Consider the following 25,047-nt stretch of genomic DNA (forward strand, 5'->3'; position numbering starts at 1 on the left):
CTCCCACGGCCACCCAGGGAGCAAGAGCCTCTGCAGGGGCAGCCTGGGCAGTGCACAGGTGCCGGGGTCTCTCCCTGGCCGCTGGCTCCCCTGCTGGTGGCAGCAGTGGCCCTGGCTTCATGACTATGTGGGACCAAACAGAAAAGCAAATGGCCTGAGGGGGAGGTAAGATGAGCAGACCTGGGGTGGCGCATAAGCCAAGTCCAGTTTCTTGAAATCAGTTCATACTGCTTGCAAAAATGATCCTAATTTCAGCAAAGGATTTGGAGAGGAAAGGCTTGGGGACTAATGTGGTCAGCCAGCATCACCTTTGTTCCCTTCATGGGCGGGCACATCGGTCCTCATGTCTGGCAAGAAGTTGAATGAAATCATGGTCAGCTGTCTCTGCTTTCATCAGGAACTGAATTTAAATTGTTCTAGGAAGGCTCATGCATTCAGAAAAACCCCAGTTACTAGGAACTTGGCTGTCTCACACTCTGACTAATTAGGAATCTATTGCTATGGGACAAAATACTACAAACTTAGTGCCTTACAACAGCACACGTTTGTTATCTCACAGTATCTGTAGACCAGGGGTCTGGGCATAACCTATCCCAGTCCTCCTCAGGGTCTCACATGGCTGCAGTAAGGGGTTAGCCAGGGCTGCAGTCTTACTGGAGACTCGACTGGAGAAGGATCAGTTCCAGCTTACTTGGGTTGTTAGCAGAACTCAGTTCCTTGCAATCGCTGGATTGAGAGCTTCAGTTTCTTGCTGGGTGTTGGTCAGAAACTACTGTCAGCAGCTAGGGGTCACCTGCAGTCTTTGCCACATGGGATTCCTCAGCCTGGCCACCGGCTTCCTCCAAGCCATCACAGGAGGAATAAAAGAGTCCAGCAAGGTGGGTGCCACCATCTCGTGTGACATAATCCCATCCACATACTCACGTATACCCTTCACCTTTGGCATGTCCTCTTGGTTAGAAGCAAGTCCAGGCAGGTCCTAGCCACACTCAGAAGAGGGGAAGTTTCAAGGGCATGAACACAGGAGGCTGAGATCATCGGGGACATCCTAAGAACCTGACCACCACACCTCATTTTATTAGAACTCTATTCAGAGGCAAAAGCAACAAATAATTAAGTAAAAACCACCACATGTTTATATCAGGAATTAAGTGTGGAAAAAAAGAAAAAAACAAAGCTCTTTGGGATGTGCTGAGTCCACTTATATCACCAACCACAGCTTCCCGATCTGATCCAGTAGAAAGATGGCACATGGTCAAGTCCATTCTTCCCCTGCCTCATTGCCTACTCTCCACCCCTGCCCACATGCTGTTTGTAAGGCAAAGAAATGGGCTCAATCAACAGAAAGGGAGTCCTAGTCTTATCCACTTGTCAGTATTTTAAAAGCTTTCCAACACTAAAAGGAACTTTTTTTGCTGAAATATCAACAAGCCAGAACAATAACCTAGAAAATCCCCATTCCTAAAATGTTCAGGGAACCTGAGCCTGCTTGAAAAAACAGACAGAGCTTCTGCATCCCACGTGATGGCCATTCATAGACTTGTCACAGAATGAACAGCCGCTGACAGAAAGCTGTCATCTGGAGCTCAGATTTGGGGCCATCCTGGTCCCAACCTGCAGCCATCTTTTCCTTGGGGCCTTTTTCCATTGCTTCTGCCCGCCCAGCGCCTGACTAGCCTCACGTACACCCAGCCACTGTGTCAAGACGTAATTGACTGAGTGCCTCAAACCAGTCCAGGCTCTACTGAGCCCATCAGGGCAGGAACAATGAGGTAGCTCCTCAAAGAAGGAAGGTTATTTCTGAGGCTCATGGTTGATGGACCACACTAGCTGTGATTATCATTTTAATTGCAAGGCCACCACCACCTTATATTCAGGGTGCAGATTTCAAAGACCACAAAGCACTCTGCAGGCTTAAAAAGGGACCATGGAAACGGTCTGTGCTTCAGACTACAAGGGGCCCATTATGACATCTTTCTTTCTTGGTCTCCACATTGCAACCAGAATCTCCCAGAAAGGAAAGAGCTCCCCCTCCGTTTTAAGATCTGACACAAGTCCTACCTCCTCTGGGATCTCTTCCCCAGACCCTTACTCATTCCTGTTCTCTCCAGGACTCAGGCCCCTCGTCCCACTCCGCTACCTGAAACTTCCTTGGAACGCATCGCCCCTACCACAGATTTGACAATGACAGCAATAACAAAAAAAACCCACAGAATTCTGAAAGCTCTTCCTATGGTGTTTTGAGACATTAAACAAACCTCACATTCAATCTTACGCTCTCCATGGGACACCCTGTTCTTAACAGGGAAGAAGTGTGTCTTAAATTCTGTAGAGATCCCTATTACTGGGGCTGTTTGTGCATTGGCAAGATTTTTGCACACATTGTTCTTTGCACTTGGCACATTTGTACTCAAAATATTTCCCCAGTTAAGTTCAATGTTGTAAGCTTTCCAGAGTACTCACAGCTTTTTAATTTTTTCGGGTAAAGAGTATCACTTGTATAAAGCCCTTGTACTTGCACACAGTATGCTTCGTTCATGTAAGCTGTTTTCATGGCTTAGAACTGTCAGCTTAAAAAATGCACAGCGTGAGAGTTGCAAGTTAAATTTTATTTGGGGGCAAAATGAGGACTATAGTTCAGGAGACAGCACCTCAGATAGCTCTGAGGAACTGTTCCAAAGAGGCAGGGGGGAAGGTCAGTACACATGTGATTTTGGTAAAGGGAGAGTGAGTGAAGTCGCTCAGTCATGTCCGACTCTTTGCGACCCGGTGGACTGTAGCCTACCAGGCTCCTCTGTCCATGGGACTCTCCAGGCAAGAATACTGGAGTGGGTTGCCATTTCCTTCTCCAGGGGATCTTCCCAACCCAGGGATCGAACCCAGGTCTCCTGCATTGCAGGCAGACGCTTTAACCTCTGAGCCACCAGGGAAGCCCAAAAGGGAGAGTACATGCAATCAACATAATTTTTTGTAGATTTCTGCTAGTCACGAGGAGCAGTCATCACTGTGAAGGATTTTAGTGCTTTTCTACATATGAGGAGATACAAGAATTGGGCTCATAAAACCTGTTCTGCCAGTCCCTTGAGCGCAGAGTTCCTCATTTTTGCTCTCCACCCTGAACTTTTTTCAGGGGGTGTTGAAAATCAGCAGCTGCAGCAGCACATGATTTGATTCTTATAGAGGTAGATGGCAAGTGCCAATTTGTAGTTGATAGAGCCCATCGTCATTACTGATCTGGTGTTCACAATTTGACATACAAGCACCAAAGCCAAGATATATCATCCCATTCCATGTTAACAAGCACCAAAGCCAAGATATATCATCCCATTCCATGTTTTGGTTTTTTGTTTGACGAGTATATTGAAGGATAAGGTATACTCAGTTAAAGCCACCCTAATGAGTGGACAGTCCACTGAGTTTTGAAAAATGCATACAGTTGCTACTTAACTTCTTCAGTTGTAAGTTCCAGCACATCATACTCAGAAATTCTTCATCTTGTCTGTGGTCTCATGCACTCTTTGTCTGTACTACTGTTGAGCTCCTTCCAGGAAAATGCCCCTTTTGCTCATCCTGGCCAGTTTAGAAGCCACTTCCCAAAATGACTCTGATCTTGGGTTACAGCTCTGTTGAAGAAGCAAATCCACAGTCAGAACAGGGTTTCTCTGCAGGGATCAGGGCCCTGTGTATTGCTAAGAGTACTCACTTGTTTGCAAGAACATGAGACCGTGAATGAATCATAACTAACCCACTTAGATAACTGCAAAATTTGACAAGGGGCAAAGATGACTGACAGGACAGAATTGTTTATTATTTTTTTTTGTAAACATACGTCGAGTCCTGTCTTCATCGCCTCATCCATGGGGTGTGAGAACAGGTGGGATGGGTGGGAGCATGGACTGCAGAACATTAGGGCGGGGATGTCCTACCCTTCCTTATGTCCCCAGCACTAGCACAGCTCAGGCTGGTGTCAAGTGACCGAGTGAGTGGTCTTAGGTTAGAGATGGAAGAGACCATGGCGTCTCAGGGTGGACTTAGCCATCACTCATAGGTGTCTGAAGATTATGGGGAGAAGCACCACCAAGAGGATCCCCAACCCTGCTCTCAGGTAGGGCCCTCCCCTGCATCCCAAGTGACCTCAGCGACCCCCTGTCTTCTCTGCTTGCAGAACTACTTTGAGAGCTACCTGGCCGTCGCCTCCACTGTGCCTTCCGTGCTGTGCCTTGCACTGAACTTCCTGCTTGTCAACAGGTAGGCCGCTTTCCTCCCTCTCCCAGGCCCCCGACCTTCTCCTCCAGCTTATCCACTCTCCCTTGGTCCACAGCTGCCTGAACTGGCCACCAAAGTAGGACGCAAGCCGTTCAGACTCCTCCACAAAAACTGAGAGTCAGACCGGTTACCTGGGGCCCTGCCGCAGAATGCCCAGTGCTGGGGCAGTGGGTCAGCTGCCTGGGCGGCAGGGACACCGTGGATGGTGGGTGGGGCCCCAAGAGCAAGGCTTGTGGAGGCTGGCCTTCCCAGCCTTTCTGAGAGCAGCAGGAAGTTAGGAGCCTGGGGGCTTCCCTGGCAGTCCAGTAGTTGGGACTCCACAGTTCCACAGCAGGGGGCACAGGTTCCATCCCTGGTCTGGGGAGCTGAGATCCTACATGCCTCATGGAGTGGCCAAAAGAAACAAAAAAATCAGAGCTGGAAGTTAGCCTGTCACCTCACCACCCCGGCTCTTACTATATGGAAAAGGGTCACCTGTGCTCAGTGCCAAGCTGGTAACAGCAGCTCATGAGTCAAGCACTCACAAGGGCATTACTGGGTGACTTCTGACACTGCATTCGTGAAGGGCGGGATGCAATGTGGAAGAATGGTTTAGGAGACAACCTTTCAAACCCACTGTGTGACTGGTGCCATCCCTTCTCCATCTAGGTTTACAGGGATAACCGCCTGAGTGACTTTGCCCCCATTTCTCCTAAGCTATCATTGTCTGATAACGGTGGCTATGTTATGCTTCAGAAACCTGGGCATCTCTCGGGCACAGCCTACTGAAACCTTCGGTCCCTGGTGGCTGAAGGTTTTACCCAACTCTGCTCAGTTTGTGGTGACTCCTTGGATCTCTGCTCTAACAGGATTCTAAAGCAGGTTTGGCCTCAGGGAGTGTGCTGTGACTGATTAGTGATGTCTGTTCTGAGTCCATGAGGAGAGAGGGCAGCACAGGTGCCTCAGGTGTGCTAAGCCTGAACAGACCAGTCTTTCCAAACATGTTATGAGGTTATTCCAGTGATCTATTGTTGCATAAAAATGATCCCCAAACAGAGAGGCTAAAAACACTGACAGTAATCGGTGTCTCTCATGGTCCTGGGAGTCCACAGGCTCAGCTGGCAGCTCTGACTGGCCGTCTCTCATGCAGGACAGCTCTTTCTCTGTCCCTCCCCTTGGTCTCTTGTAGGTTGGCCTCAGGTAGTCGGGCTTTTCATACTGTAACTGAAGAGCAGCTGCTCCTGGAGAGCAAGGCAGAAGCTTCTTGGTTTTGGTACCCTGCTCTCTGCAGTGACATACTGTCCTTTCTGCCAAGGCAGTCACCAAGCTCACTCAGTTTCAAGGGGACATAGACTCCATCTTTCAATGGAAGGAATGTCAATGAATTTGCACGCCTCTTAAAACCAAAGTGCAGGCTGGACAAGTGAGAGGGAGGGTGGTCTCAGGCAACCTAGGGGCTGAATGCCAGCTACACCCCCACACACACACACCTGCCTCCTTGCACCTGCCCAGCACACAGGGCTATGATCAGTATCCCGGCAGGGAGAGCATAGCCTCCAGGGACCGTCCCAAGGAGGAGGTGGGGAATGGAGCTAGGAATAGGGCTGAGCGGGGACCCTAAGGGGAGAGCTGGGTTCCTGGCAGTGACTCAGAAGAGAAGGCACGAGGAAAGGAAGGGCGTGGATGAGGAAGAGGTGACCGAGCCATGGCGGTGGGTAGTCCCTTGACCTCTCACTGCCCTCTCCACTTTCCAGACCCCTTTCATGATCCTCTGTGCAAAGTGGAAGTCAGGAAATGTGTGCCCAGGCCCACAGGGCCAGGAAGGGGTAGCCTGAGCTGACATCTTACCCAGCACTGCCCCCTCTGAGGTCATGAGGCCCAGCAGGCAGCAGCCATCCAGGACCTGGGGTCAGCAGTGGCGGGGCGGGTTCAGCCTCAGGGCCCAGGGCAGATCATCTCTAATCCTCACAGTCAGCAGTGTGAGCACTCAGTCCTTGGCATCATTCTCTCCTTTAATCCTGGCAGTGGCCTAGAGCAGCAGACTTACTCCCCTGTTTTATTGTTGGGTAAGCAGGCTGACAGAGGTTACCTGCCCAAGGTCATGCAACCATTAAGAGGTAGAGGCAGGACTGGAGCTGGGACCCTTCCCCCACATCTGGACTTGGAACCTCTGGGCCTCCTGTCTCCTAGCTCTCTAGCTTTGCCCGCCCTCTCCCTGCACCCAGAGACACATCTCAGACCGTGTAAGTGAGAGCCCATTTCTGCCCTGGCTTCGAGATGCTGGACGGAAAGAAGTGGTGAAGAAGGTCTGAATCTGTCTGCAGTGGGGACTGTGGGCGGTCCAGGTAGCTGCCCTCCTGAGGATGGCTGGGAGCTGGCTCTGGGAGCTCAGCATTACAGGGCATCCTCCAGAAGGATCCCGTCCACCCCAGGGCCTACCCTGGCCCTTTCCCGGCTGCAGGAGTGGGTGAGAGCACTGTGGGGAACACTCCAGCCTCTGTCTGTTTCTGGACTGTGGGAAGATGGTTTGGAGCTAAGCTGTTTTTTATTTAATGTGTGAGATTGAAATGTCCCCTTTTCTTCCCTCCTGGAGAACCCTGGCTTTCTCTAACTGGCTCATCCATAATCGCCAAGTGTTTTATTATGTAAAATCTGTAGCATCATAAATACTTATGAGGAGGATTTACATTTTGGAGGCTTATGAAGAAATCAGTCCCCTGGGGTCCTAGGCCCTCATGAGCAAGGGGAGGGGGTGGTGCTGGCAGCCTGGGTACAGCTGGTGATCCTCTCCAAGAATGTCACATCAGTGTGGCCTGCCACACAGTCCTGGGACTGGAGCTCTCACCTCAGACATCCCCTGTCCCAGAGCAGAGCCACCAACCCCCAGCTGCACTTGTCTAGACATTCCCTCACACCCCCATGGTGTCCCCAGCCCCTGGGCCACCGTCCAGGTGGAAGGAGCAGAGAGTAAGGCAGCATGCCCCTGTTCGTGGATGTGGGGTGGGCTTGCACAGGGCACATTTCATAAAGCTTTACTGGCATTGAAAACAGCCCTGGGCAAGATCCCTGAGGGCTTGGAGCCCCTGCAGGGATGTTCCTGCTGAGAATGGGTCCTGCAGCTGATAATTAGAAGGAGGAGACCTGTGCAGGTGAGGGGCAGGATGCACCTGGGAGAGTTGGGAGAGTTGGGAGCTGCGTTGCTTTTGTTATGCACTTAGTGTTTACCTCCTCACCTCCCACTCTGCACCACCACCCCCGCCCTGGGGGTACCTGGGTAAGAAGTCCCCCAGCTGTCTCCAAAGCCACTGTCCTGTTCAAGCAATTATCTACCTTGTTGTGAAGACACAAGAAAGTTTCCGAGGTGCCAGCAGTGTTCCTGGGGTGGACTTTTTCTGTGTTGCTCCTATGAGGAGGTGGTGAGAGGCCAAGGCCATTCCCAAGGCTGGCTGAGGTCTCTGCTGATGTTTCCAGCTGTCTCCCTGCCACACTGAGGGTGTCAAGAAGCAGGGATTGAAAGGGAGCTTGAGGCCCAGCGTGCACTGCTAGGCTCCTTGCTGGTCAATCTGTGGGTCCAGCAGGTGTTTACAAGTGCCTGCCAGTCCCTGTGCCAGCCCCACCGGTGAGAACAAGGCAGGGTCCTGTCCCTATGGGGCTTCCTGCTTCTGCTGTGCCTGCTTCTTGCCCCAAGGAACTGCTAAACTTTTGGGCTTTTGTCTTCAGTCTCTCCCTCCACTTGAATTTTTTCAGATTTAGAAGAAAACTGGAAGAGACACGAATGTTATCTTGTCCCACCTCTTCTTTTTCAGGATGAGGAGACTGAGGCCCTGTGAGGTTGAATGTTTGCCTGGGGTCACACTGTGAACTGGTGGCAGAGTTGGCAGGGCTCCCGTCTCTGGACTCAGGCTCTGTGCCCCTGTGGCTCTTACCTTTGAGTGTGCAGGGAAGTTCCCGCTGCTGGGATAAGGTGGGGGACATCGTGTGACAGGGGCTGCATGTGTAGCATCACCCCGAGCATCAGGAGTAAGGCCTGACTCCCAGTCTTCAGGGTACCTAGTGTGCATTTAAAGTGGACGTTCTGGGCCCCCTGGAGTCCAGGTGCTCACCTGATTGCCCACCAACTCCAGCCCAGGTCGAGGGCTCTGCAGATGCTAGGAAGATGTGTCTAAGGAGTTTCTCAGAAGCAGACCTTAGAACAAGGATTCAAGTTCAGGTAGTTCATTTGGGAGACCTTGGTAGGAGAAAGGGGGAGACCAGGAAGGCGTGGCAGCCGGTAAAGGATGCCTTTCAAGCCAGCTCCCACGGTGGGTGACCGAGCTTGGCCTGCCCCAGAATGTTGGCAGCCAGTGTGGAGCACACACTCGAGGTGGGAGGGAGTGGGGCTGGGGGATTTATCCACCCGCTTTCCCATCAATGGTTGAAGGCAGCTCTTGGGAGGTGTTAAAAACCTAGACAGCATATTAAAAAGCAGAGACATTACTTTGCCAACAAAGGTCCGTCTAGTCAAAGCTATGGTTTTTCCATTGGTCATGTATAGATGTGAGAGTTGGACTATAAAGAAAGCTGAGCACCAAAGAATTGATGCTTTTGAACTGTGGTTTTGGAGAAGACTCTTGAGAGTCCCGAGGTCAGCAAGATCAAACCAGTCCATTCTAAAAGGAATCAGTCCTGAATATTCATTGGAAGGACTGATGCTGAAGGTAAAACTCTAGTACTTTGGCCACCTGATGCGAAGAACTGATTCACTGGAAAAGGCCCTGATGCTGGGAAATATTGAAGGCAGGAGGAGAAGGGGACGACAGAGGATGAGATGGTTGGATGGCATTACCAACTCAATGGACATGAGTTTGAGCAAGCTCAGAGAGTTGGTGATGGACAGGGAAGCCTGGCGTGCTGCAGTCCATTGGTGACAAAGCGTCCCAGTTGGTACTCTTGGTGACAAACGGAAGAGACAACACAAAAAGGATTTTCTCACTCTTTCCCTGAAAAATTAAAGTCAGGCCTGCCTCCATTGCTGGATCTAGGAGAGTACCGATGTCCTCATCCACCAACCTTGGGCTCTGTGTGTGTCTGCTTGGCTTCATCTCAAATGGGGCCTCTCTCCACGCAGCTGGCCAGATAGTGACCAGCAGCCCCCAACACAGTCTTGGCAGACAGTCAGCTTCTCTCCACCTTTGAATCCCAGGGTTCACTGACTGGCCCTGCCTTGATCACATGCTAACACCTAACCCAATCCAGTGGCTGGAAGTATGGAACACTGATCACCCCAGACTGGCCTGTGTGCACTCATTTGTAGATGGGTTGGTGTAGACACCATGAGTGGCCACCTCTGCAGGACAACTTGGCATGGAAGGAGTGCTTCTGGTGGGAGGGATGCTGGCAGACAAAGCCTGCACGTCCACTCTCTGCTCCACCCTGAGATCAAGTCTTGGCACTTATCCATGGGACAAGGCCCTCTACGGAGGGTCCCTGTGTCTGTTCGGCGTCCTCTGCTCCCAGTGTCACCTGCAGTCAGAGTTCACTTCAATTCCCTGAATGTTCCACACTCTGTCTCATAAGATACGTGCACTCCCATCCAGACATACCTTACACTCAAGCTTAGGGATCGCTTCCAAAAAGCCTGTGAGAAGCCCAGGGTGGGTCCTGTGCCCCTCAGAAGTGCCCAGGAAGCCCCATGGCCCTGCCGATGGAACACTTTATGCTGGAACAAAGTGCCCGTCCCTCATCTGCCCTGTGTCCCGGGCATCCAGCCCAGGGTTGGACACACTGTGGTTGGCCTGTGTGTGGAATGAACACAGCAGAGTGGATGCGTCTCAGCAGAGAGCCAGGGGCTGGGGCTCAGCACACCTGGGTCTCATCCCAGCCCCTCACACCACAACCTTGAACTCTCCCTTCACTTCCTCAGGCTTCCTTCTGCCCCTGACCCAGCGGAGGCAGCACCTGGTCTCCCTTCAGCTGAAGATGGAGGATCGGAAGGAAGCTCAGATTAGCTTTGGGGCCACAAAAGCACTTTGAAAAAATCCTTTCTTGCTTTTTATGCTCATCATTTCACACCTATTTACATATGTACAGATCTTTCCTACCTTTCGTGTCTTTCTTATTTTTATCCAAAAGAAATTTATGTATAACTAATCTGGGTTTTCACTCAGCCCCCTCCCAACTGGTTAGCGGGAAAATTAACTAAACATCCAATCTGGTTTAAAGCTTAGTGTAATCTGATGATTTAAACAGCCTCTTCAGATGATGTTCTCTCCCTGGAATAAAAATGCAGTTTCTCTGAGATCCCAGCTTCCCTGCTTCTCCCTGCAGGGTGGTGTCTGGGCAGTTTGGGGGCTGGGAGGAGTGTACAGCTTAGATGCAGAAATAGAGTTAGTGGGAGCTGGCTCTTGCTTGGCCTCAGCTGCTTCCCATGATAGCTGAGACCATCACAGGAGCCTCCTTCTGTCCTCATCACCTGTTCTGGACCACCCATAGTTCCTTCATGTCAAGGGAGGCAGTAAAGTGGCATTCTGAGAGCACCGACAGGAGCAGATCCCCTGGGTTCAAGCTGAGTGACCTTGAGCAAGTTGCTTAGCCTCTCTGACCTTAGTTTCCTTATCTGTGTCTGTGGAATAGGTAAGAATACCTATTTTGTAAACTGGTGTAAGAATTCAACACATTAGCATTTAGAAAACACTTAGAAGAATACCTGGCACGAATGAAGTACTATCTCAGTGTCTGCCGTGATGATGATGACAGTGATAATTCTCTTCCCTTCTCCCTCCTCCCTCTGCCGCTGCTAAGTTTTGGGGGAAGGAAGCCAGTGAATGGTGGTTCTGTGTTTAAATACTAGACAAAGCCAGTGGGTGGGAGGAGTAGGGGTCGTGCCTCGCGAGCCCTCATCTCCTGTCCTTGAGCATCATACCAAGATGAAAAGAAGCAGCAACCAAGAGCGTGTGCCCCAAGCTGACACTGCCTCCTTTCTCTATGTACTCCTTTCCGGAGACCCTCACTGTGCCTACAGGTAGATTGATCTTCTTTCTGTTTTACGGATGCAGAGGCTGAATCCAGTGTGATAGAGTCACTTATCCAAGGCCACACAGCCTGTGGGCCAGGAAGGCAGGATTCAGACCCAGGCATCCTGAGTGCAGAGTGCATGGTCTCAGCCACTGAGCACACCTGCTTTCCTTAAGAATGGTCACTAACCCCCACCCAGCTTGGGAGGCCTGGGGGCGGGATGTCTCTAACCACTTCCGGTATCCTTGCCTCAGGGTTCCGATCCGTGTCCGCGTGCTAGCCTCGCTGACGGTCATGCTGGCCATCTTCATGGTGATGACTGTGCTGGTGAAGGTGGACACCTCCTCCTGGACCCACAGCTTCTTCACCATCACCATCGTCTGCATGGTGATCCTCAGCGGCACCTCCACCATCTTCAATAGCAGCGTCTTCGGCATGACTGGCTCCTTCCCCATGAGGAATTCCCAGGCTCTGATATCAGGTGAGAACTAGGTTCCAGCTGGTCCACAGCTGACCAGGTTGGTCTACCTGGGGATCATTTGAAGGAGCCAGAGGTGAGCGTGTGGTATCCCTTCCAGAAAAAGAAATGAATGTTAGGTGTGTTTCCATGATCTGTTGTTACAGAACAAAGCACCCCCAAGCTCCATGACTTAGAACAGTAAGAATCATTTCTTTGGCAGGGGGCAGCCATGTGGCCTCGGCCAGGATAGCTTGCCTGGGGCTGGAGGATCCACTCTCAAGGTGGCACACTCACCTGGCCGGCATGTTGATGCTGGCTGTTAGGGGAAGCTCAGGTAGGGTTGGGGCTGGGGCCAGGGTTCCTCTCCACATGGACGTACCCATGGCCACTTGAGCTTCCCCAAGGCGTGGCATCTGGGTTGCAAGTGCAAGCATCCCAGGAGACCCAGGCAGAAGCACTATGTCCTTTTATGACTTAGCCATAAAGACATTTAAGGGCACTTCCACTATAGCCATAAGCCTACCTGGATTCAAGGGGAGAAAGCACAGACCCTCACACCTCAATGGATGAGTGTGAAAGTTATACTGTAGAAGGACAGTTGTGAGGGGAGACATAGTTGCTGCTACTTTTGAAAATTATAGTCTGCGTGCCCAGTGGGTTTCCTGAACCAGCGTTCCTTTCTTTCCTTTCCTCCTTTCCCCCTTTCCTTTTTGTTTCTTTTTCTTTCCCTTATCCTTTCCCTGTTTTTCTTTCCTTTCCTCCCTTCTATTTGTCTTTTCTTCCTCTCTAATTTTGTAGAAAACTTACAGTGCACCAAGGATTCAAGGATGAATGAGACTCAGCCTCCCAGGAGCCTAGTAATAAACTCCTCTGTTTCCCTGAACTTTGGCGTTTTCTAGGGGGTGCCGATGTGATTTGGGCCAACTCCTTTAACTGAATGTTGATGCTAACCTGAGCCTGTTGCCTAGAGCTTAGTAGTTCTGTTCTCTCACCAAAATGCCTTGACAAGATAAAAAGGAGCTGGGTCAGAATCAGTGCTTTTCCAGGAGACCACCATCCCTTAAAGCAAGACTAGGGGCTCAGCTGCTCTGTGCAGTGTCCCTGCACGTCTGTCTTGTGTGAAGGAGTGCTGTAAACGTTTGAGAAGAATTTTGCAAAGAATCCTGTCTGTGCCCATTAATTGATAATGCTGAGTAGTATGTGATGACAAATACCTCGACAAGTGTATGACTCCACCCCATTCCCACACCAGGGCCAGACATCACTGATTGATCTGTATCTTTTCTCCTAAACTTCTAAATCCTTTTCAACATAGCACTGGAGACACTTACTGTCAACAGATCAGAGATCAAACGTGAGCTCAGATATGTTTGCCATTTTTGATATAAGATTGGGCTTCTGGCTATATCCTCAGAGATGTTCTCGGGCCTAAAATAAAATAAAAATGGACCCATTGCTAAATTTCCTGAGTACAATCAATACACCCCCTGTAGTGCTTCAAGCAGGGCCTGCCTAGGCTGAGGGAAGTGATCACTGAACTTCGGATTTAATCCCTTATGTCACCCCGGTTTCTTTTTTTCTTTTTTTCACCCCAGTTTCTTGTCCCCTCATCTCCCTCCATCCTGCTAGAGGATGTTTTTCAATACAACAGTCTTGCTGGCTATCTCTCCAGGAACCAGTGACCAGACACACCAATATGATGGCAAGAGGCCTTTCAGGTTCATCTGCCCACCTGCAGATCTTCCAGAGAAGGAGACTCTCCTGTGCATTTTGCAGGAAGTCCATTTTTGAAAAAGTGGAGTAATCTGGTGCTCGCACTTGGGCGTTCATTACCCTGTGCCCTGAGCCTTGTCTTCACTGTGTGCAGCCCCCAGTGCACACCCTTCACCCGGGATTTGGGGTGTCCGGCTCTCCCAGGGGCCCCAGCACCACTCTCCAGCCCCCTTGTCTTCTGTCCAGAGGAGTCCATCTGTGAATTCACTGTGTGTTGGCATCTGAGGAACAATTCATTTGTTTTGTACTGGTGTTTTTTTAAGCTCCTCATTTGCATGTATTTCCATAACTGATGAGATAAAAGTGGGGAGTCAAGAAGGATGAGCTCCCGGAGGCCTGGTTTGTTGTTGATGATAATATTGTAAATTCTTTACAAGTTGGGAAGAGAGAGAGGAAAATCAATAGGCAGTGATGTTAAAATCTCTTCCTCGGGGCAGCCGGGGAATGTCTTACCAAGTTTAACTCCGGTTCTTACAAAACACCTAGGTGGGGATTACAGCTTCTCAGAAGTTGGCACCCTCTTGGCAAAAGGTTTACCCTGTTGTTGCTGCTTTGATGTAGGAAGGACAGAAATAGCCAAACACCTATTTGGGGATCAGAGAGGATTTATATGGCATATCTCAGCACCAGACACTGTCCTGCTTTACATGCAAAGATCTTTTCAATCTTTGTAACTGCCCTAAGAGGTGAGTTTTAACATTCCCATTTTACAGATGAGAAAATGGAGGCATAGAGAGGTTAAGTGATTTGCTGAAGGTCACACAGCTAGAAGTGGTAGAGCCAAGATTGGACTGAGATGTTTTTAGAGTCTGTGCTCTTAATCACTATGCTAACTTTCATTTCTTTGCCCTTCCTTCAGGTTCCAACCTCTGGCCCTACTCAGACTAGTAGAGATCACAGAGAAGGTTGGGGAGAAAAGGGTCATGGGTCTTCCCTGCAGAGTCACAGAGGTGGTGGGCTGTGGTGTGGGTGAGGCAGGGAGGATGGCCATCATGGTGGATGAGGGGCTGACCATCACTTTCCCACCACGGCTCCACGCAACAGTGGGCAGAAAGGTGGTATCTGGTCAGACCTGCCGAGTAACGACAACGCAGCTGGTGCCGGCTTGGACCAGTTGGCCTTTTGCAGTCAGTGGCCTTCTTGCCTCCTTGAGAATCAGTGTCTTGATCCCCTAAGGCCAGCAAATCCATCCACGCAGCCAGGCAATCCTGTATTCACAGGCCCTGACTGTGTTAATCCTGTTGGACATGTCCATGTGTTCAGTGTTTTTTTCCCATTCATTGATTCCATCCCACTATAGTCTCAAGGGAGGAGTAGGATAAGTATGAGCCCCTTCTTCCTGGCAAATAAACAGGCCAAGAGGAGTAATGACTGCTCTCATGTGACCATGTATAAGCTCTGACTCGTGGCCACCCACGGCTGTGATGGCCCAACAGAGAAACAAGGTGCATGCCCCGCCTCCCAGAAGTGACTGTGATTGTGGCAAAGAAGGGGACTGGCATTTGTAGAAAGCCTGCTTTGTGCTGGGCCCTTTCTAAACGTCATCTCATTCAGCTCTTAAAGCAGCTATGCAAGGCGGGTGTCATTGTTCTCACTTTACAGATGAGCAGACTCTGGTCCCAGGAAGCCGTGTGAGCCCCCAGGTCACAGCGAGTAAGTGGTGGAGTCAAGTGTCAGATGTCCATCTGTTTGACTCCTGGACCCGTGGGTCCCCTGGGCTAGGATGTGCTGCCTCCTCTGTGATGTGGCACAGAAAGTGTGGTGCCACGTGGTCACCTGGGCCACCTGCCAAAGCCCTTGGCAGCACAGCGCATTCCAGGCGGTGGGGCAGTTGCACACATATGAGTATGTGATAGCATCGTGTGGGGGTATATGTGTGTGTGTGTAATAGGGTGAGTGTGTGTTTGAGATATCTTGTGATAGGGTGTGTTTGTGAGTATATGTGTGTATGTGACAGTGTATATGTGGGTGAGTATGCATGTGTGTTCATACATGTATGGTACACAGCTACTGTAGGGCACAGGGTGAGCTCTGTGGGCTCCTGGCTGGTTTTCCAACCCTTAAGGCCTCCCAATTGGCCAGCCTCACTCAAGGCATCAGGGAACCTGTGCTCGGACAGGCCAGAGCTTTTTCCCCAGGGTGATTCATGGGTGGTTGGGCCCAGGGCAGGAGAGGAGCTCTCTGACACGTCCCACCCCAGAATCTAAAGTTTCTGACCCCATCAGAAGGACAGTAAAGAGAGAAGGAGGGTCAAGGGTCAGAGCTGAAACCAGGAAGCAGGAGGCCATTTGCCTCCTCAGGCAGCAGCCTCTTCACGCCCATCGGAGGAGCTGGGCTAGAGACACCTCCATAGAGTCAGAAAGCTCATGGCTGCAGGGCCCTCCTTGTCTGCCAAGGCCTCGGGGTACTGTGAGAACTGAAGCATCTCTCTCACCAGGGAGAACGTTAAGCCGGAGCAAGAGAGCGGGCAGGCCTGAGAGGCAGGGAGGATGCGCCCGCCCTGACCTTCCCTGTGATGTCCCGCGCTCTCCACAGGAGGAGCCATGGGGGGCACCCTCAGCGCCGTGGCCTCACTGGTGGACCTGGCGGTGGCCAGTGACGTGACAGACAGCACCCTGGCCTTCTTCCTGACGGCGGACATCTTCCTGGCGCTCTGCATCGGGCTCTACCTGCTGCTGCCGCGGCTGGACTATGCCAGGTGAGACCCACACGTGCTCTCTGGCAGTGCGTCAGTCTCTTCTAGATTCGCCTCCTTGTAAGCCATTACAGAGTACTGAGTAGAGTTCCCTGTGCTGTACAGTAGGTCTATTGGTCATCTGTTTTTTATATGGTAGTCTGTATTGTCAGTCTCACAGTTTATCCTTCCCCTCACCTTACCCCTCAGTAAATGTGATTTTCTGCATATGCAACTCTATTTCAGTTGTGTAGATAAGTCCATTGGCCGCCTTTTCTTAGATTCCACATAATAAGCATTAGCATGTGATACTGTGTGGCATCCTCGTACCTTTATCCTGTATGCCTGCACTCTTCTCTCCTCTAGCTGGAGCTCGTGTTTGTTTCCTGGTTTACGGCACATCTCCCTGTTGAAGTGTGATCCCGCTGAGGGCAGAAATCATGTGGGTTTTGTTCATTGTTGTATCCCATGCCTCAGGCTGAGCCAGGCTCACAGTAGTTGCTCAGTAAATTGGCTGGGCCCTTGGACATAAGAAATCAGCTTTGCATCACAACCCCAAGCAGCTGGAGTCTGCATGTTTTCTATTAGAGGGCAGGCAGCAGAAGTGGGACCTGAGGAAGGCTGATAACCAACAGTAGTTCCTTGGGCTGAGCCCTTCTGTTGTTCCTCTCTGCACTCAGCCCAGCCTGCTGGGGCCTCAAATTTAAAGCTCATATATCTACTCCTCCTTGGGGCAGGGCTGTGAGTTACCGCAGTTATTCCCACTCTCACATGAGAAAACCAGGCTCAAAGAGGTTAAATTACCTGCCTGAGTCCTGCAGCCCTTTGGCAGCAGAATCAGGATTTGAGCCCAACTCCAAAACTGTGTTTTTAGCCCCTGTCTCTTAAGGCCCCTCTCTGCTCTGCAGGACCACTTTTGTTGCTTTAGTCTCTCTTGCTTTCTCTCTCTCCTTCCTCCTTTTTCTTTCTTGCTTCATACTTCTCTTTAAAAAAACAACCCATGACATTTTCTTGCTTTTTATTCTTTTCAATGCATTTTCACATCCATTGTCGTATTTGATATAGGAATGGCAGGAGTTATTTTCCCCATTTCACAGATGATGAGATGGAGACAGAGAAGGCCAGGTGATTGGCCTCTGGTCCCATGGCACACAAGCCAGCAGAGCTGGGGAACACGCAGGTCCTGGCTCTGCTGGATCCACAGGAACCTATTTGGTGTTGGGGTGCTGAGCTAAGCAGTTCATTTTTTTCACTCAGGCTACATGACCACCTAGTGCAGTTGTTATCATATTTTCCCATGTTACCAATGAGGAACTGAGGCTTTAGAGAATTAACCAACATCCCCAGGTTGCTCAGCTGGTGAGTTGTAGGCAGGGATTGGAACCCGGAGCTATTTCTGGGCTGCGTTCTTTCCACTGCTTCATGCTGCATCCCTGGCTTGTGACTGCAAGGTCCTTCCTCCCCACTCATTTCTCCTGTCCCTGTGAGACTCACCTGCCTTCATCAGAACCCCAACTCTGCCAGAGACAGGTTGCTCCCCCCAGTTAGAGGATTGTTACAACTTCAGCTGGCCCAGTGGCCTCAGGATAAAAGGGGATGGAATGATGACACCGTGTACCATAGGTGACTTCAAATCCATGAGTCTTCCCCTCCCCTCTCTGACCCTTCAGGGTTGTCATAAAAAAATTACCCAGTTGTATTCCGTGATGATGTCCCTGTGATGTCTGGGGTCTGGCTGGCTTACTGTCACCCCATACATTAATACTTCGTGGTGCTGATTAAGTTATTTGAGTCAGTGAACAGAAGGCAGGAGGCTCCCCAACTCCTTCTGCTGTTTCCTGTGTCCTGTTTCATGGAACCTCGCCTGTGCTGTTTCCACTGGAGTGGCCAGTCTTCTTTGTTGGCCTTGGGACTGAAGGGGTCCCAAGCACCAGGGACTTTCAGTGCTAAAACCAGGACAGTCTCGGGCAAAACAGGACAGGTGGTCACCCTAGTTTTCACAGTCACTTAAGCACACCAAAATGCCTTCCAGCTGAGCACATGAGACAGCATACCCAGGACTCTGCCAGCCCATGAAGCTTCTATTTCTTTGCTGATTAACACTTCGGTCAAGACTTTTGGGCTTACAGAAGCTCATCTGAGGATGGAGCTTTAGAGCAGCGCCCCAGGGCTGCTCAGACTCAATTTTACTTGAAAGGAGCCCTAGGTTGCTACAGGTTGCTGCACCCAGTGGGGCTGGGCCACACTGCCCCATCACACTCAGGAGGAACTGAGCCTCACACAGTGTTGGAGTCTGCTGACCACCTCGGGGCAGTTAGGTCTGGAAGAACTTATGGGGAAGAGCTTCAACCAGAGGAACTTGGTGGGGAGCTTCCTCAGAGTCAACTAAGGCAAGGACTTGACATGGAGTAGAAGGGGAAGTAAGAATAGCCCTTTCCCTAAATAGTGATTGGGAAACAAGACAGGGTTCAAGGCAAAAGTGCCCAGCTCAACATCACATGGAAAAGTGATTCTGGAGAGGAACCCGCCCACTGACTTGCTCATTGACAATATTCAGCCCTTAGGATAGGAAGGCTGGCAAGGATCTCAGAAGCTTATAGCTACAGAACCCTCCATTTTACAGAGGAGGAAACTGAGGCCCCAAGAGGCCTCAGTCACAGACTTGGCCTAAGGTCACACGGGGAGGCAGAAGTAGGGCTGAAACCAGAACCCAACTATCACCAACCTTATGTTCTCCCCAGCCTCACCCAAGTCTTCTGTTTAAGATGTTAATACATATTGGGGCTTCCCTGGTGACTGAGATGGTAGAGTCTCCACCTGCAATGCAGGAGACCTGGGTTTGACCCCTGGGTTGGGAAGATCGCCTGGAGGAGGGCATGGCAACCCACTCCAGTAATCTTGCCTGGAAAATCCCCATGGACAGAAGAGCCTGGCTGCCTACAGTCCATGAGGTCACAAAGAGTTGGACACAAATGAGCAACTAAGCGCAGCACAGCACATGTTAATACAATCAGCCTGTATCTCCTGGCTTTTAGGCACCCAGGGCCCGAAGAGGTTGAGTGACTCAGGCAATGCAGCAATGCAAAGAGAACTTAGCCTTTTCTACTCTGGTCAGACTAGAAGAAATTGAAAAAAATGATCATGTTCAGTGTTGAGAATATGGGGGAAAATATACTTTTCTAGGCTTATCAGTTCTTTCAACAATTTTGTTTTGAAGGGTTATTCTCTGCCTAGAGATTTAGCTGGGAACAGCCATACATGTCCTTGCCCCAGGGAACTGTCTTCATTTCAGGGAGACAGATGATAAACCAGTAAACCAACACAATGAGTATTAAATTGTGGTCAGTTTTTTCTAAAGAAACAGGTGCTGTCATGGAGATTGAAGGGTTAGGTTACATTAGTTTGGGTGGGTAGGTGGCACAAAGCAGAGATAAATTGGTTCTACCTATCCAGAGAGCAGGTTATCAATATCTATCAAAATTTTAAAGATTTTAAAGCAATTTTAAAAATTGCTTGTGATCCAGCAATTCTTCTAGAAATCTGCTCTACTGAAATTCTATACAAAATTTATGTATAGGGATATTCATTGTACTATTATTTATAGTAGAGAAAACTAGAGCTAACCTAAATGTCCAGCATTAGGGGAGCAGTTAAATTGTATATACATACAGTGAAATACTCAGTGGCAACACAGCTTAGAGGCAGAACCATGTGTCCCTGTGTGAAAGGATGGCCACGGATACTGTCTTTTAGACAATAGTGTGCATGCATTTATGTGTAATAGTTATGCATCTATTTAGGCAATTATATAATATATATTATGTCATTTATACTATTGCAGAAAGTTTGCTTAAGAAACTTCACTCTGTATTATTTGGGTTCGTTTCATCAAGCGTGTGTGACTTCTATAATTTAAGATTTTAAGCTATTTTATACTTGAAAAATAAATACTACTTCAGCTCCACCTCTCCCCACTCTAAAACCAAGCAAAAATAAGTGAGTGAAGACTAGAGCCCAGGCTCACCATGCAGTGTCAGTACTGGCTTCCTTTGTCCCTGCTCATGACACGACCAGCACCACAGAACAGTGGACCGGAGCCCAGCCTTTCAGACAGCACCAGGGCAGGAAGCTTGGGGCCTCTGCAGGCCTCCCTCCAGCCACCCCGCAGCGCATGTGTCATCTGAGGGCATCCTGGGCTTGGGCTCTACATGCTGGACCACCTTGTCCCTGGAAATCCCCAGTGACCCTTCTTTCTCGGCCCTCTGACCACCAGCTTCTCCCCTGCAGGTACTACATGAAACCTGTGTGGCCAACCGTGTTTTCTGGTGACGAGCAGCTGCCCCAGGACTCCCCCAACCCCACTTCGGTGGCCCCAGGCTCCAGCGACCCCCAGACGCCACCCCTTGGCCCCATCCTGAAGAAGACCACTGGCCTGGGCTTCTGCATCGTTTATCTCTTCTTCATCAGCAGCCTCATCTTCCCCGCCGTCTGCACTAACATTGAATCCCTCAGCAAGGGCTCGGGCTCGCCGTGGAGCACCAAGTTCTTCGTCCCCCTCACCACCTTCCTCCTGTACAACTTTGCCGACCTGTGTGGCCGGCAGATCACAGCCTGGATCCAGGTGCCAGGGCCCAGAAGCAAGGTGCTGCCTGGGCTCGTGCTGCTCCGGACCTGCCTTGTCCCGCTCTTCGTGTTCTGCAACTACCAGCCCCGCGTCCACCTGCACACGGTGGCCTTCCAGTCTGACGTGTACCCAGTGCTTTTCACCTCACTGCTGGGGCTCAGCAACGGCTACCTCAGCACTCTGGCTCTCATCTACGGGCCCAAGATCGTGCCCCGGGAGCTGGCTGAGGCCACCGGGGTGGTGATGACCTTTTACATGTGCCTGGGCCTGGTGCTCGGCTCTGCCTGCTCTGCCCTGCTTGTGCACCTCATCTAGGAAGGCCGATGACCGGACTTCTGTGCTGCGTGGTGCCTGGGAGCTTCAGCAAGATGGGCAGGAAGTGCCAGAGGGCCCAGGTGGCGAGCAGGAAGGGCTGGAGTTGGTCTCTGCAGAGCACAGCATGCACCCGGGCCTGGTTGCTCCCAGGGAGCTGGGACCAGTGCTATTCCCAGGCCAGGCAGACATTCCAGACACTTCAACAGACATCATGAGACATTTCAGGACCAAAGACACCTGAATAAGACACAGTTACCAGTTACAGTCAGAAAACTCCTTGCCAGTGGGCACATTCCGCCTGTCATTATTCCCTCTTGGGAACTGTGTTGCCAGTATTTGGCTCTGAGTTGTTAGAGGGCGAGTGCCAAGACCGTCTCTAGTCACTTTGCCTTCTCCCAGCCTTGCTTCTTCTAGCTGATGGCAAGATGCGAGACTCCTTAGCCCTCCTACCCAAGGAAGTCCCCCTGGGATGGCCAGTCCTCAGGCCTAAGACCCAAGCCTGTGCAGACCCCACGTTCCACTAACCAGACCGCAACCCCAGGAAGACAGGTTTTCCAGGAGCCCTTCATTCCCTGGACGTGGGCTCCAGAGGGCCTCCCTGTGTACACGGGACCAAGCATGTCAGGCCTGGATTTCAAACAGCGATCCTTCAAATAGTCTGTGGCCTGGGTCAGGACAGGTTTTACGTCCATGTTTACAAAATGTCAAGGCCATTGGTCTTGTCAAGGCCTAATAAATACCTGGGTATTTAACGAAAGCCTTATTGATGGCTGTTTTAGGGTCTTGGTAGGAAATAGTATACTCAAATTGAGTAATTTAAGAATATTTGAAGAGTGGATATAAGAACCCTAAGGGGTGCATTATATCCCAAAAGTAGTAAGGTGGTTCTATTCCAGGCCTGAAGGGAGAGACACGCCCAGCCTGCTGTAGCCCACAGGATGTATCCCTCCCTGCCATCCCTCTGTAGCCGAGAATCAGGTGGAGAATGGAGAGTGGATTGGAGGGGCAAATGTCCAGAGGGATCCACCAGCCCCTTCACTTGCATAAGTTGGTTTATTATGAGCATCAGTAGAGCTCTGAAGCCTTGTCAACAGAATTAGATGTTCCTTTGTCCTGGCTTGTTCTGAGTAGTTGTGTGTTTCGAAGCTGTTGTTTCCAAAGGCAGTGCTCATGTTCTGAGGCCCCTACACGCTTGTGATCACCTGACATGAGTAATAATTTGTACTTTTTCAGGTTCCTTGAAGGCTCCCACAAGGCTGTTCCTTGGGGGAGCAGGCTGATGTGGGAATCGGAGAAAGAGACTAGATCAAGCAGGAATTCTTTCTCAAGAATCGTCCTGGAAACACAGAGCTTGCCCCCAAGAAGTGGCAACCCTGAGAGACATAAATCAAGGAGCCCCTGCTCTGCAGAGCGCCCGATCTGAGGTGTCCTGCAGACAGCTGATTAAACCAGGAAGCAGCCAGTAATCCACCCAATGGCAGCAGATTATGTTCCCCACCGACTCAGGCTAGTGCACACTCCTTTTCTTTCACCAGAGATTGAAAAGGACACCCTTGAAAGGTTTTCTGAAACCTGATACTTGAAAACAATTTTTTTTTTAATTTTAAAAATAAATTATCCCATCTCCCCTGCCCTAACAGGAAGCTGGAATCTCCCCCTTGGTTTTTTTCACTGCCTTCAGTGCTGTTGATCATTTGGGGCATCTGTCTGGCAGGTGAGTCCTCTCAACCTCAGCTATCTTATAAATGGGCAGCATGTCTGTGTGAAGGTAAAACAGCAGTCTCTGAGCTCGGAGGTGGGGACCACCTGGAGGTAACAGAGGAGTGAGGGTCTCGCATGCTCTGTTGAAGAGGGGTAGCTTTCCTCTGCTAATGAGATGACTTGAGATTAGCGTGAAGTGAGAGGGGGAGGAGGGTGGCCAGCCGTGTCGGTGCAGCGCTGTGGGAACTGAGATGATGGACTCTATCAGTGCCAGCGCCAGTGCCGCTGCTAGAGGAAGGGCCAGCTGCTTGGCTGGTGGGAAGAGTATTCAGGCTTTTGCCCACTCTTCTTTGTTGCTCACTTGAGTGGGCATTTTGCAAAGGATCGTTTCTTCTCAGGAAGGGAGGAAGGAAAATAAAAACACATCTCCAAGTAGAGGGGCAGATCATGGAGTTCAGGCACCCTTGTCCCCAGGTTACTGTAACAGCCACTTATGGGGCTTGGCTGCTCTGGGTCTCAAGTCTCATGTGACCCCAGCAGGCTTGTGGAACTAGCTCACATGTTCTGGGTGTGAACAAAACTTGCTAGAGAGAAGGGAATTTTTCAGTGAAAGAGGTGGAGAGGGATCCCTGAGACGTTGGCCTTTGTCTAATAGTTCTCTCATTCAATCCCAAGTGGCAGTTTTTAGCACATGCCCTTGTGTATTTCCAGACATTGTCATTTTCCTCCTTTCATTCAAAAAAGAAAGCCAGAGGCAGTCAAACGACTGACTGTTTAACTAGTGGGTGACCAGTTCCTGCACCCATGAGGACATGAGGAGGCTCGAATCAGGGGTGGATTTTATTAACAAAGACCCTCATCCTGCTGTCTTCAGCCCAGTGCTGCCAAGGAGATTTGGGGCCCTCTAATTAGCTTGGACATGCCACGGGGTGGGGTGGAGGGGTCACTGCAGGACTTCAGCTTCTGAGACTGTGGAATGCTTTAACAGAGAACACCAACTAGTAGAGGGAAGGCCAAAAGTCAGTTGAAAGAAGATTTTATTCCACTGGAGGTTAAATTTAAATAAAAGATGTTCATCTTTTTAAAAAAACTGTGTCATAGTTGATTTACAATGTTGTGTTAATGGCTGCTGTGCAGCAAAGTGATTCAGTTGTACATGTATATTTTTATAATACTCTTCTCCATCATGGTTTATCATAGAATATTTTTAAAATTCTTGATGTATTTTTGACCATGCCGGGTCTTTGCTGCCGTGCAGGGTTTTCCCTAGTTGCGGTGAGCAGGCGGCTGCTCTCTAGTCGTGGGGCAGAGCTTCTCCCTGCAGTGGCTTCTCCTGTTGTGGAACATGGGCTCCAGGGCATGGGGCTTCAGTAGTTGGGGCACGTAGGTTCAGTAGGTGTGGTTCCCGGGTTTTAGAGCACAGGCTCAATAGCTGTGGCCCATGGGCTTGGCTTGTCCTCGACTATCATAGGGTATTGAATATAGTTCTCTGTACTGCACAGTAGGACTTTGTTGTTCACCCATTCTCATAAAAGCTTAGGTCTGCTAATCGCAACTTCCCGCTCCGTTCCTTCCCCAACTGCTTCCCCCTTGGCAACCACAAATCTGTTCTCTGTGTCTGTGTTCTGTGTTTCTGTTTTGTAGATAGGCTCATTTGTGTCACATTTTAGATTCCACATGTAAGTAATATATTTCTCTTTCTCTTTCTGACTTACTTCACTTTGTATGATTATCTCTAGTCGCATTCATGTTGCTACAAATGGCATTATTTCGTTCTTTTTTTATGGCTGAGTAGTTTTCCATCATATATGTACACCGCATCCTCTTTATCCATTCGTCTGTTGATGGACATGTAGGTTGTCTCCATATCTTGGCTATTGTGAATAGTGCTGTGAACATAAGGGTGTGTGTTTCTTTTCAGCTTATAGTTTTGTCTGGATGTATGCCCAGGAGTGGGATGCTGGATCATATGGTAATTCTACTTTTAGTTTTCTGAGGAACTCCTATAGTGTTTTCCACAGTGACTGCACCAGCTTACATTCCTACCAGCAGTGTAGGCACATTCTCTTTTCTCTACACTCTCTCCATCGTTTATTATTTGTAGACTTTTTAATGATGACCATTCTGACTGGTGTGAGGCAGTACCTCAGTGTAGTTTTCATTTTCATTTCTCTATTAGCAATGTTGAGCATCTTTTCATGTGCCTATTAAGCCCATGCTCATCTTAATCCCATGTGCATTCTGAGTGAAAGTATCTAGTTC

General features: G+C 50.0%; 1 protein-coding gene across 2 annotated transcripts in view; it reads left to right on the plus strand.

Moving 5' to 3' along the window:
* Positions 1-23,875, plus strand: part of SLC29A3 (solute carrier family 29 member 3) — a 45,848-nt gene extending 21,973 nt beyond the window's left edge. Inside the window, exons 3-7 of one of the 2 annotated variants that reach the window (XM_043925762.1) lie at positions 4,166-4,248; positions 11,493-11,719; positions 15,074-15,124; positions 16,007-16,169; positions 20,433-23,875. In XM_043925762.1, the coding sequence (XP_043781697.1) occupies positions 4,166-4,248; positions 11,493-11,719; positions 15,074-15,124; positions 16,007-16,169; positions 20,433-21,084 (1,176 nt within the window). In that variant the 3' untranslated portion in view covers positions 21,085-23,875. The remainder of the gene's footprint in view (positions 1-4,165; positions 4,249-11,492; positions 11,720-15,073; positions 15,125-16,006; positions 16,170-20,432) is intronic. The other variant, XM_043925763.1, reaches the window with a different exon arrangement.
* The last annotated feature ends 1,172 nt before the right edge of the window (positions 23,876-25,047 follow it).

The sequence above is a fragment of the Cervus elaphus genome, chromosome 15 (assembly GCF_910594005.1).
Source record: "Cervus elaphus chromosome 15, mCerEla1.1, whole genome shotgun sequence".
NCBI classification, from domain to species: domain Eukaryota; kingdom Metazoa; phylum Chordata; class Mammalia; order Artiodactyla; family Cervidae; genus Cervus; species Cervus elaphus.